Source organism: Temnothorax longispinosus, chromosome 12, assembly GCF_030848805.1.
Source record: "Temnothorax longispinosus isolate EJ_2023e chromosome 12, Tlon_JGU_v1, whole genome shotgun sequence".
Taxonomy (NCBI): domain Eukaryota; kingdom Metazoa; phylum Arthropoda; class Insecta; order Hymenoptera; family Formicidae; genus Temnothorax; species Temnothorax longispinosus.
Window position 1 is genome coordinate 7,548,824 of NC_092369.1, and position 13,745 is coordinate 7,562,568.

Consider the following 13,745-nt stretch of genomic DNA (forward strand, 5'->3'; position numbering starts at 1 on the left):
TTTCATTCAACCCGGAGAATTCCATCGTTTTTCTCAGCTTATTGTAGAAATGTTCACGACTGAACCATTTGATTTCATTGTTCATGATCCTCCTTCTGAGAACACAGGTATCTGCCGGGCGCTTGAGAGTTCCCTCTTATAATTATCGTCGTTAAACCGCTCTGCGGAGGACTCGTAAAAGTGGTTTCAAGTGGACGGACAAATAATTCGAGGTGAACGTTTCGTTCGTCGACGCGGCGCTATCTAACAATTGTAAGAGTATTTGACGTCCCACGTGAGCGCGGGCGTTTATAACGTTGGCGATGTTACTCGTTTGTGGTTTTCCCCTTTTGATATGCACTTTTTGCTCGCAATAAAAGCCAGCGGCTTCCGAGGCAATAAGAAACTGGCGTATCGCCGCCGGAGTCCGCGGGAAACATACTGGTAACACATCGCCCCGCAGGAAATTCGCGCAACCATTACTTATATCCCAACGTTAGTCAGCCGCAGATGCAAAAGCATTTTTCTCCGCGCCTTGCGAGTGACTATGATGCAGTATAATAATATTCCGCCGGCTTTTTTTTCTCGCGCCGCACCACTGTATTCGTCGGCAATAAATGTTAAGGTTTCTTCGCGCTTGGCACCATCCGTCGGCAACAGTCGTATTTCGCTTGAGCTTTTTTGCAGCGCATAATTAATCTTAACTCGCAGTTGACATAAGACTCAGATTTTGTACACAATTGTCTCCGTAAATGGATACATTGCCATGTATCTCACCGCGGGATAAAGTTATTAATATAAATACTGAAAAGGAGAATACTAATGATAGGAAATACTGCTGTTGCTGAGTTAACAATATGCAGAAATGTGCCGATGTATAAAAGTAGCAAGTGGTCATATTATTTTCTACATTATTCTTTTACGATATCTAATCTGGAAGTTCAATTTATCTTATTTTTAGTTACGCGTTTGAACCTCTTAGAGACTTTCTAATTTTGTATGTCGTATTATTACATTGTATACGATGCACCCACATTTATCTGAAAACAAATTATATCTCCGTAGCGACAAAGAGGGTGGGCGTTGAAACAGGGGCGCACTCAGGAAGTGCCCTTAACGACGCACATGGCACATCACTTGACCGAGCATTGCGGCGTAACAAAAGGGAAGAGAGAAAGAAAGGAGGAGGGAAGAGGACGGGACATACACACACACACAGAGAGAGTCGACCGTACAATGTTGCGACCCTTCAACAACGGCGTTAGTGCGGTGATATTTGGTACGTATCTCGAACATGTTTGTCAGCGCTAGCGAACATGTTCAGGTCCGTTGATTCGCGCACGTTTCGTTGGTGCGAACACCACTCGCGATTAGAATTTCACTTCAAATGACATGGCTGCCGAATTACCCGGGTAAGGTGCCAAAGCGCGCTTCGCGTAACTTAGCTGAAGATTTAACGGTGAGAAAGGAAAGGGACTTCACGCTCGGATGAAATGAGTCTTTCCGAGTCTCTCACTGAGCACGGAATAGAATAATCTACGCTCTTCGGGGACAAGAACGGTGGTAATTCTTCCTAATACCGTTGAGCAAGATCCCGGCAAAGAAACGTATTTCCTGACGCCACGAGGAGCAAGTGAGAGGTAACTCCGGAGTTATGTCGTTCTTACATTAGCTGGGAACCTTACGGAGCATCAGTATTACTCTGGAGCTACTTTTCCAACGCGAATTGCAACTTCTCCTGTTACTGCTTAAGATAAAAAATAAGGTTGCGTTGAATGCAGAGATGTCTACTGTTTTATGCGTTTGAATAATGTTGCTGCTATCTCGATATTCTGATAACAGTTGAAAATACATGCGCGAAAAATACATACTAAGAATTTCACCTTATTATACATCAAGTAATTATTCTTGAAATTATCTCGCGCAACGTTTATGAAAGATGTCAATTAATTTCGCCAAGTAAGCATCGTAAATGTTTTCGAGGCGAAGCTATAGTCGCGATTAACGGCTTTTACTCGAGAATAATACCACTCATACTAGGAGCGGAATTTTTTGTTTCAATTAGCACGCGACGCAGAAACTGCATAAACCATGGTGTTTGTAATGACTGGTATAAATTTAGCGGTACACGGTCCCGTGTGTGTATTATGCGAAAATTTGGTATAACGACCGTGGATCGCAACCCGTTTAGCCGTGATTTACGGACTCTCCTTAGGAAGTCAAGCAAAACATCATGGACCGCAATGGCTGCGGTCGTTAGTCCGCAAAGCTGCGATCCCTTATGCGACAACAGGAATACCGATTTAGGCTGGCAATATCACTGATAAGTAAAATCGCGCGCATTATACGTTACTATCGCGTGAAATTGCATAATAGATTTCGTCCGCATTATTGAGAGATCGGCAATGTAAAGCATGCAACGGGAATTCGAAAGCAGAATTATTCCGAATTGCTTTCGATATCAAAGATAGCTGCTCCATAAAGCAATGCTGGGAACGTTAATTAGTTCCGTTTGTCAATCATCGTTCGTTAGCATATTCTCATCCTAATAATTGCCGCGCGTTAACTGGAACACACAAATGGGCCGATGATCAATAACTGAGAAAGACAAGCATAAATAACATGAAAAAATACACCGGCTGCATGAAATGTGCTGAAAAAACCCACCGCTTGAAAGAATACACAATTTAATTATCCATCCAAAGGATATTTAGAAGATAAAATTTGTCGCTCAATTGAAAAATCTATCGTCTCGGAACAAAATTGAACGTCGTAAGCAACTGTGCCTCCTGTTTCTCTACGCAAGTAGATCAATAATGCGCACCAATAGCGGTAGTCAAAATCGAGAGAGTGTGTGGCTCGACGTAATAGTTGATAAGCGTTGTCTCGAGAGTGCATGTATGTAGACAGGCAAAAGATGCAAGAATGCCGAAAAAACGACCCTCCTCGGCGAAACTTTCAAGAGATTTACGAGGCGGTTCGGACGGGATGTCTCGGGCCGTAGCTGACAACTTTATTCTATCGGCAGTAGACTTGCCAGACCACCCATTACCTCCCACAGACACGGGGAGCCTACACATTTTCCGCCATCGAGCCGCCTCGAGTCACCTTCCTATCCCCCTCAACCTCGTTGCCGCCGCCAATTTCTCTACGTCGTCTTGGTCATATAAGCGTATAAGCGCATCCACGGTCCGTTGAGTTGCTCGTTATCGATTACATATGTACGCGCAACGGGATCAACAGGAGAGAAAGAGAGAGAAAGAGAGAGAGAGAGAGAGAGAGAGAGAGAGAGAGAGAGAGAGAGAGAGAGAGAGAGAGCGCTCTCCTTATTGGTTTAACGTTTTTCTCTATTATTACTCGATTTTCTCATGAAAAATTAACCATTGCTTTTATTGTTGGACAGATAATCATTAAAGATTCTTACAAATTAACGAAAAAACGAGTCGTTTTTTTTTTTAAAGTGTTATCCAATGCCTTCGTTTAATCGTGCTTTTCAATTTTTATTACATGTTGATTCTTGTATTAAATCGTGTTTCGCGAAAAATACGTTTGCCTTTTTTCCTCTCCTTTTTTTCCTTTCTATCTCCGGTATTGTTTTCTCGTGTCGGAACACAGAGAGGAGGCCGCAGGATAACGTCCACGCTCACGTAAATTCAATTTATTTGTGCGGTATCCCCACCGAAGAACTCGTAAACGGCGACTGCTAATTTTACGAGTCGCGCGCCCTTATCTCAGAAAGAAAGAAGGCGGAGAGGAGAGGTAGGTAAGAGAATGCCAATGGTAACGAGCCGAATAATCAGCGGCTAACGAAGAGAGGTCGTTCGTCGTGCAACGCGCAAGGGAAGAAAAGGCGGTGCGGGGGCGTGAAGAAATAAAGCACCGTAAGCACTCCGACTTAACGCCAGCAAATTCCATTTTGCACGTTCTACCGACGCTGGGAGAGCGCGGTAAAGAAAGTCGAGGTGCGGAACAAAGGGAACGAGGGATGAAACAGTGGACTGAGCGTGATTACTTAGGCAGACCCGCGAGAGAAGAAGCGTCGCCTCGGTATTACACAACTTACGGGATTCTTCAGTGATGATCTCAAGAGTGGCTTCGGAAATGATCATGGTACATTCTAAAATTACGTGATTTCTACTCTCTCTTGACTCTGTTAAAACCTTGTTTTCTATAGAGGCACGCGTGTATTCTTGCTGTAATTTTTTATATTTCTCTCTAACCTCTCTGCTCTTGTTAGACATGTGTTTCAATTCCTTTTTTAATACTGCTATGTGTGTTGTAAGTTTGGAAAAATCACTCGTCATCATTATTTTATCATCCACCTCACGTCTAGAACTATTTATACGACTCTGTACGTTTTTCAAATGTTGAAGATTTTTCTTCAGATGTTCATTCTCTTTCCTGTAATTGTTCGCATCCGAACATTGCTGTTTGTAAAACTTGATCTGTTCCTTAAGCGCAAGAATTACACTATTCTTGCCTTTCATTTCACTTTCAAAATTTCGTACTTCCTGTTTTAAGCCAGCTGTCTGCGTCTCCAATTTTCCATTTGCCTCTGTGAGTTTGAGATTTTCATCTCTCAACTTTAGTTGTAAAATCAAGCTGTCAATTCTGTTCTGCAGTGATGCATCAGCATCTTCTGCGATATTGTCGCTATTTGAAAAATTGAAATATATCCTGCGTATCGTCTGCTCGATTGTCCTGTCCCGACATTGTGGGCAGGTCTTTGATCTTTCTAGCCACTGTATTAAGCACGTGAAGTGAAAAATATGTCCACACGGTGTGTGGAAAACATCGTCGGACGGTGCCAGTAAATCACTACATATTACGCACACTATACTCATTTTATCAACTCCGCTGATGGAAAATCGACAATAATCCGCCTGATTACGAGTGACAATTGGGTTCGTAGATGATCGTTGCGGACTTCACGACGAAGCTCCCATGATATTTCACTGAACGTTATGTCATTGTGAGTTTTTTGTTCGCACCGTTAAAGTTAGAAAGTTAGAAAAATATCAAAATGTGTTCACCTATACAAATCAGCTGCTTATTATTGACTCTACTCTCTCTTGACTCATCTTATATTATTTTAAATTATAAAAGAATGTTCAATTTTTTATTTCGACGATATCACAATATCGATGTGTGTGCGTGTGCGTGTATACATTTAGTCCGAAGAATCTTTTTTAATCTCAACTTATACAATAATTTACATGACTTTCATAGATCAAACGCATAATCAATCACATCACGCGTTTATCATTAAGAATCCGTTAAAAGTTCCAAACATCAAAACAACTCTAAAAGTGAACTGTTCTTTCCTGACATTATTACTGCGTTTACTCCTCAAGTTATTGAAATGCGAACTTCGCGTGAACTAGCGCGAGATGAACGGCGCAATGAACGATCGAATCAATCGGCACTGATTTATGTACGAGAGAAAGGCCGTTACCGTCGCGAGATAAATTACGTTAGTAAACGGGCATGATGGCGATAAATTTGATATTGGTGACGGATCGACTATCCGCACGTGACGCAAAAAAAACCCAATGTGTATCGATAATCCACGTGCAATCCCGAGTTTCCGTTCGTGACGATCTCGATGATGTAGAGCTTGACTCTTGAGATTACAAGGCGCATTATAGCCGAGCTTCGTGCGGTCGCAGGTGCTTCCACATGATATTACAACATTGACAATTCCACGAGATGCACAGGAGTGCGTGTGAACGTGCCACGCAATGTGCGGTAAACCATCAGGATCATCGAAGGGTGATTGAGCTATTTGCAAAGCAGAGGAGTAACATTACATTTTGTTGTTGCACGTAATTGCCGGTGTACAACTTTATTCTGCTTTGCATTGCAAATTTTGTTGGACAATAATTCAAAATACGGTTGCCGTGTTCTGATTTGCAATAAGAACGGCTCAAATAATGGTATATCCAACGGTAATCAACTGTGCGTAATTCGTGCTTGTCGCATCTATCCCGTGTCCAGCGAAATGACGATCGCGTATGCCACATACGTCAACGTTCGAAGTTTATCGCTTGTATAGTTGAGTATCGGAAATGTCGAACGAGCAATCAGACGATCGTCATATCATGTTGATTAGTACGCGTATTTTTTCGATATCCCTGAATGAGTATCCATCATGAAGCTCAAGTGGTTCAGGCAATACAGCTACGACAAAATAGATATGATTCGCTCCAGCGCAGCTACAGCGTCCGTATATATGATATAAAGTACGTATTTGTAAATTTATTATAACATACTTTTAAATTATTATATATTGCACGATTGACTCTGTCTTTATCTCCGACAAAAATAATTCAATTTGATTGCTAAAATCTCATACTTTGAAACGTTCGTAATGAAGAAAAATTTACAGAAAAATGTGCACATGAAAGAGAAAAAGTACAAGAGAAAATTTCATCTTTTTATTCGTATATTTTCAAAATCCTGGATTTATTGCACGATTATCACACAATAAAAAATTGATTTGTCGCTCAATACGTTTTAAATTGTCGGTTTCTATTCAATAAATGTCGTTCAGACGGCCACAGAGGCAATGGAAGTAGTGCATAATTTAATGTGCTCTGAAATTAAATTTTTATTTGCTTACATATGATATATATGATAGATATATAACAGATATTTAATTTGCTGTGTATTTCAATATTACAATTCTTTCAATGTATGATTGTCATAAAATCATTATACCTTCCCTAGCTTCTTGAATAATTAAGTATACTCGATAAAGAGTAGTATCAATTATACTTTAATGATACAATTGGCGCTCGTCAAAATAATGATCATATTTCCCCAGATGTAATCACATGTTGTAAGCTAAAACGTAAAACAATATGAACACAAATGACCCAACAGAAAATGCTTCAAAATATTAAAATATCGAATTTTTTAAATTTTATGAGAGATTTACTGATATAAATAATATACTGTGAAAGATATATTTTCATTTCTTGTTTTCTTTTCTCATATTTTTTATAACACCAAAAGTTAACGACAATTTTGAATCTTTATGTGCTATATACTTTGAAATAAAACAATTACAAACAAAATTATATTGTTTGCAACAAAATGCGAAGTAAAATCTCTCTACTATCGGTTTTCCAAAACAATACAATATGGTCAAAATATAGTTTAATATTTTAAACAATTCAGTATATCGTAAATTGTAACATAAATAAAAATACAATACAATATAAAATACTATTTTAAATGACTGCAGATTGTGTTACACGAACAATATGGGATCTGTTCTTGCAGAATTCTTAACTTTAATTTTTAAATAATAATTACTAGAAAAGTAATTTTGAGAGAAAGAGGAGAGAGAAGGAGAAAGAAAATCTCTCTGTAAGATTTTTATTATGCGGTTACTTCATGAAAATCACGTAAAGTGAGCATCTAGGTGATCCTCAAGGAGTGAAAACTATGCCAAATATATCACTCATGACACAAAAATCCATAGTGGAAATGGCTAGAAATAATGTGGAATGGGCTGAATTTAAGTTAGGGCACATTAGTAAAATCCGTTTCGTTGTAATCGATACGTCACACTTCAAAGAAAATGCTCCGAGCTCCATACATGTGAAGGAAAAATCATATTTTTCTTCAACTTGGCTGACTATTATACCAGAAACCAATAGAGGGTACAACGTTTCCGTATCCTATCCGCAATACAATTTCCGAGTATAATCGATCTCGAGATTTAGTCGCAAACGTGTAAGCAAATTTGTGACGCCTGAAAATTTGGCCACTAATTTAGACGTTCAGTTACTCACAGCTACTCTCAGAACTGGAATTTTCGTTTCAAAATTTGTTATTATTCACGTTATCTTTTGAATAAAAACCCAGCTATATTTTACAAAAGAATTAAAATGTAGCTGTAAAAGAAAAATTGTAATAGAAAAATTTTAATAACAGCACTGTGTTTTACGAACGAGATTAATTCAAATTTCCGAAATCATTTGATATATGAATAATATCGTTCGTGCGATATTTAGCACGTTCGAAAAAAAATGCATTGTCTTACTCCATGGCGATGGCTCGAATCGATTTAGAATTTCTTCGAAAGACAAAGCTATCGTCTCATAACCGCTCCGCACGAATTTCGTGCGGGCCAATTGTTTGAAATTAATTTCCGAGCCCGTACGCTCTATATATATCTGTAGATTAATATGCTTAGTTCCAAGTTGCCTACCGAGTTCAAGGTACAAATCTATACCGCGATCGTACGTGCGTGATTAATATGATAAATTGACAGTATTTCGAAGTGTAAAAGCAAAATCTAACAAAAATATTTTATATCATGTATGTAAAACGTACAAAATCTTTCAGTTTCAGAAACTACGTGATGATATGTATATATTCAGTGTACATGTATATCGCGTGTCAAAAACTACAGCGTCATTATGAAATAATAACGAGGAATCGAGCGAAGGTGACGAGGGGAAATTCTGTTTCCTCGTAAAAGAATCGGACGATGTGTGGTCATCCAAGAGACCAGAACAGCGGATAAAAGACGAGATAAAAAGTAAAACAAAGGAAAAAAATAATATAAAATGTTCGCTGAAACTACGTCAAGCGCGAGCAGTCGAAGCCATAAAAGGATGTAAAAAAAAAGATGATTGTAAGAGAAGTAAAAACCGTAAGAAAAACAGGACAGCGATGATAAAGAAGATCGGCAAAAAAGGCAGAGGGCGGTGCGCAGAAAGCAGAAGAACGATTAAGATCGATGAAATTCGTTGCGATAAAGCAGCGAGTGATAGAACACAGACGAAAAGAACTCTTGTCTCTCGTGATAATGAGCACGAGGAGGTACGGATTCGCGCGCAGCTATACTCTGTCCAACGAGAGATCATGATTGATCAAACATAAATAACGATAGGGCACAGAGCCGCAACAAGGTGCTCGCGTTAATTATTTTTATTTTTAAGTGTTGGACAATATCTTTTAAAAATACAATCTATTAAATCTATTAAATAAAAATAATTTAACGAGAACACCTTTGTTGCGGCTCTGTGCCCTATCGTTATTTATCAACTATGATCTCTCGTTAGACGGAGTGTATATTACTTTAACCGGAACAAATAGAATACATGTCACGTCTAAGGAGCGCTGCTAAGATAGGATATATTCCGATTTTTCACATAGTATAGGACAATGCAATCTTCGACTTTTAAAATACACAAATTTTGCACATCCCTCATTTATGCTTATTTCAAGTAACAGTAACTTTTTTAAGTAAATAATAGAATAATTAATTTAAAGTGAGCGAACAAAATTCAATACATGCCACTACTATTTATATACATTAAGCTACAATGTAACGTAATTGACAATGAAATTTTAACATTAAATTATTGCCATTTATAATAACGATCAAAGGCAGCCGTTATTACATTTTACGTGTCTTATACTCTGTACAACATTGTAATAATATATTATACGCCTCAGGGATTAATATATTAGCAAACGAAAACCACTGAACGATATTCACATGTAACAAAGGAAAGTCCTTTCTCTTTAAACGTTTTGTAAAGAGCAAAATTGATGTGCTAAATTTATAAAGCGGTAATCAATTGTGACGATAAAAGTCATATATGGGAATTAGAACAAAGGAGCGCATATCAATCGTGTAATCAAGTTTTGATATTCGCTGACAAAAATTCGAAAATATAAAATTGTTATGTAATTTACCTAAATTAAAAGGAAAAATGTTATTAGTTCATCATTAAAGCTAAAACGTTTAAAATGTTAATCACAAACGAAATTATCGAAACAAATATGAGGTAGTTGAATACATTCATTGCAGTATTCTGTTATTATACGTTTTAATCGTTGTAATTTTCTAGGTCTAGATGAACGTAAAGATTAATTATATTATCCAATTTTTTAAAAAGTTATGGAATATTATTATGTATTTATTACTCTGGGAAAAATATAACCCACTTTGGAGCCCCCGATTACGCGTAATTAAAAATCATAATTAGCTATTCTATTTCAAACATTTTTAAGTTATACTAGTCAATTCTCTCAATTAGTTCTGTCGATATTCAGTTACACAAAGATATTTTTCACTTAAGGGGCACTAACCAAAATGTTAATTACGATTACAATATCCAAATAATTTGGATATAACCAAAAGTGGGTTATAACTGTCTCTATTTTTCCCAGAGTATGTTAACAGAATCCATGTTACCTCGTAAATTTTAATGAATATTAGCAGTAGACAACTTTCCCATACAATCAATTAAACCTAAACCCCTTCCTAGGTACCTTCGTGAGCGATTCACCACAATGCGAACATTTATCTCGCGTACCAAGGAACACGGACCTAGCATCGCAATTCGAAAAACATCGACGTATATGCGCGCTCACGCCGACACAATGGACTCATCTTGCATCGCCAACCTTTGCCTTTTGTTCCACGACTGGTACTTGCATTTCAAAAAGCGGCAGCTTCTACCGCGAACAGCGACGGAAGAGGTGGGAGCGTCCGGGAACCGGGGAAAGGGGTTGCAGGGAACGAGGTAGTAAGAGAAAAAGAGAGAGAATGCGGGAAGAGAAGACAGAGAAAGAGAGAAAAGGGCGGAATGCGCGCCACGCGGCAGTGCCACGCTCGGGGGTAGTTTTGTTGTTTGCGGATCCAGCGTAAAGGGGGAACAGGAGAAGACCAGAACCGTGGGGTAGCATGGTGAGTTGGTGAACATGAAGGGGTACGGAGGGAGGGAAAGCGGTGGCGGCGCCTCTGCCGCCGAGGGGAAAGGCAACAGAGAGCGCTTGGGCTTTGGAGTGGAGTTCGATCCCCCGGTTGAGGTTTTGTTCCGCCATTGTGATAACTCAAACAATGCAGGCTTGACTGGCACTGTACATGAAGGGATGAAGGCGCGCGGAGGGACGCCGGAGGGTAGCGGAGCTTCTCGCCAGCGACGGTCCTCCTCCCGCCGGCCGATCTCTTTCGCAACGTCGAAACAGGCATCCCGTGCGTCTAGTCAGTGCGTCCCTGACGGCACTCTTGCTTTATGTGCCTGGGCTCTTCGCGGTACCACCGATTCCTTCCGCCTCTCCTTTCATCTCTCGCTATTTCATACAAATACGGCGACGCGACATCGTGCACGGGCTCTTTCACCAAAAGCGCGCCTACTATGCTTTTTCAAGCGCTCCATGCGACAACTGCCTGTGCACGTTCGCGAACACGAAAAGCCTCGTTATTGAGCGAGACTGGTTTATCAATAAGAGAAATCATGCGCCGTGGCATTTACATCTTCGTAATAGATACAGAAGTTTATCACGATGAGTTTCCTTAGTCGGCTACTTCGAGACGCACTAAAAGCAGATCCGCGTTACTGTAAAAATATGAATGCAAGAATAGAGAAGAGTTTTATTTATATCAAGCAACATGAGAGATTGAAAGAGTCTGCTGCCTCAATATGTCACCAGTATTGGCTTCATGAGAAGGTCAACCATGAACCACCGCGCAGCCTAATAATAAAAATAGCTCGCGCATATTACATAAATCGTTAAGCACACGAGAACCTGAGTCAGATCTTATCGCGGAGAAAAGATCACGAGGTCAAACAATACCGAATGTGCACGTTAAATTTATTAACACGTTGCGAATATTAACGTTATTAAACAAGTTTGACATAATCTCTTTTCATTCTATGCATGAAATTAAATAGTATATTTCGTCTAAAATGTATAACGAAATATACTTCAACTCTACAGTGGCTTTATCGTGTAGTTTTGAATTACATGTTCCGTATTGTATGTCGCGAATAACACCTGTGATATTCGACAAAGTGTACTCTATAGTTACCTAGTATCAGTATGAATCAGATATTCCAAGTACGTTTGTATTCTAAAGCAACCCGATTCAATCCCGTACTTTGCACATACATCGCGTCAAATGTTAATGAATAAAGCAACAACTTTATCGAGACAGTTTCAAAGTATAACAAACAATATTCCGAAGCATAATAGCCAGCCCGAATGCACTGCAAATCAAAGTGTGTAATTTTTGCACATTTAAATGTGTAAAATCTGTAGTCACTTTTTACGCATTTGAGAATGGCGTATTATGTTTCTTAATATGTTTATACATATCTTATATCTAAATATATATAATTTATAGTATATCAAGTGATACAATACAATACACTGAATGTATTTTTCGAGAAATCTGAACAAATATCCATAAAGATAGGAAAAAAAACGATAGATAACGAGGAACAGAAAGAAAAAGGGAAAAGTGGTGTCCTTAAGCCCTCCGATGTATCCCCCTAGGCAATTCGACGAACGCGACCGGCGAAACAGGTGCACGCTGAAAAATTCACCGACCGTTAAAGGTAGGGATGGAGAAAAGAGTAACCTGGGAGAAGGCTGAAGTGGTATATCGGACGGCACGAAAGAAAAGCAAAAGCGAAATGCGAACGATGGGTACGGGAAAAAGGGATTTCACGGTATTGGGGCACCTGCCGAAAAACGAACGAGGTGAGGATCGAGGGCGTTTGAAAAATATCCATCTTTCATTCGTCGTACATGAACGTGTCATTTTTGATATTACTTCTCCTCGGCTATCGATCGTTGCCGACCGCTTAGCGTTTCGCGCGAAATCGGGTTGCATAAATGTACCTGACACAACAATAGATCCGTTTTTAAGTACGAGTAAAGTCCGAGTGTATAGAGTGAGTATATACGTGAGCGATACATAAGTGCGAGCAAATTCACTGCAAATCCAAGTGTGTCATTTTTACACATTTAAGTGTGTAAAATCGTGTAGTCACTTTTTACGCATGCATTTGTACGCGTGTAATTTTTTGACAAATGTGTAAAAATTACACGCCAAATGTGTAATAATATGTAATAAATATGTAATAAATGTGTATAAATATGTAATAATAAAAAATATATAAAAATTATACTTTTTACTTTTACATATTTTTCAAAAAAATAACGCGTATACATAAATAATTCATTTACCGTTTTCCTATAATTAATAAGTAACAAAGATACCTTATCGCGCATAATGATTATTTAGGGCAGTCCAATTTTTCTTCTTAACGCGATCATCACAGATAGGATACATGGCCAATCGATTGCTCTAATCTCCGAACTTAATCGCACACGATTAAAATGCTGTATAGTCTTGAAAATTGTGATAAGATCGAAGCGGCGCGGCGAAGTCTCGCGTGGATCTCAACGTTTCGGGACAGGCTTCGTCGTCGACAAAACGAGCCCGAAGCGGCCGTGACGTACATTCACGGAGCGTGAAGTTACGATAAACGGCGGCGATGTTGGGACAAGGCGGATAAGAGGCAGCAGTCGCGGCGGTGGCGGCGGGCGGGTGACTTGGTTTTTGCGGCAGTGAGCGTTGCACGAAATAGCGTCGGCAACGAGCGCGCGTCTAGAGGTAGGCAGGAACCCAACCGAGAAATAAGGGCGACCGGAGAGAGTGAGACGAAGCGAAGCTTATCGCTCGGGGATAAGCTGCTCCCAAAGCGAACGAATAAAATAATACGATACGGAGAGTGCGACGCGGAAACAAGGGATGTTCACGAAGAAATTGAAGAGTACGTCAGAGATAACGACTTTTTCACGTCATTTATAATTAACTTCCTTGCTTCTCACCGGATTATTTGACAGTTTCATAAATTTTCTTACCATACTTACTTTTCTATTATAGATAACATTAAAGTTTAAGAAAGTTAGAAAATTAGATCCAAGCGCCAACTTACCAAATA

The 13,745-nt window shown here is 39.3% G+C and overlaps 2 protein-coding genes across 3 annotated transcripts in view; both read right to left on the reverse strand.

Annotated features, from left to right (window-relative positions):
- Lar (tyrosine-protein phosphatase Lar) overlaps positions 1-13,745 on the reverse strand; it is a 380,644-nt gene that overhangs the window by 357,506 nt on the left and 9,393 nt on the right. The gene's annotated exons all lie outside the window — the stretch shown is intronic.
- LOC139822723 (uncharacterized) lies at positions 2,520-5,495 on the reverse strand. The gene is made up of 2 exons (XM_071794675.1): positions 4,043-5,495; positions 2,520-2,545 (listed from the first exon to the last, which is right to left on the reverse strand). Exons 1-2 carry the CDS (start codon positions 4,821-4,823, stop codon positions 2,520-2,522), a joined length of 807 nt encoding a protein of 268 aa, XP_071650776.1. The 5' UTR covers positions 4,824-5,495.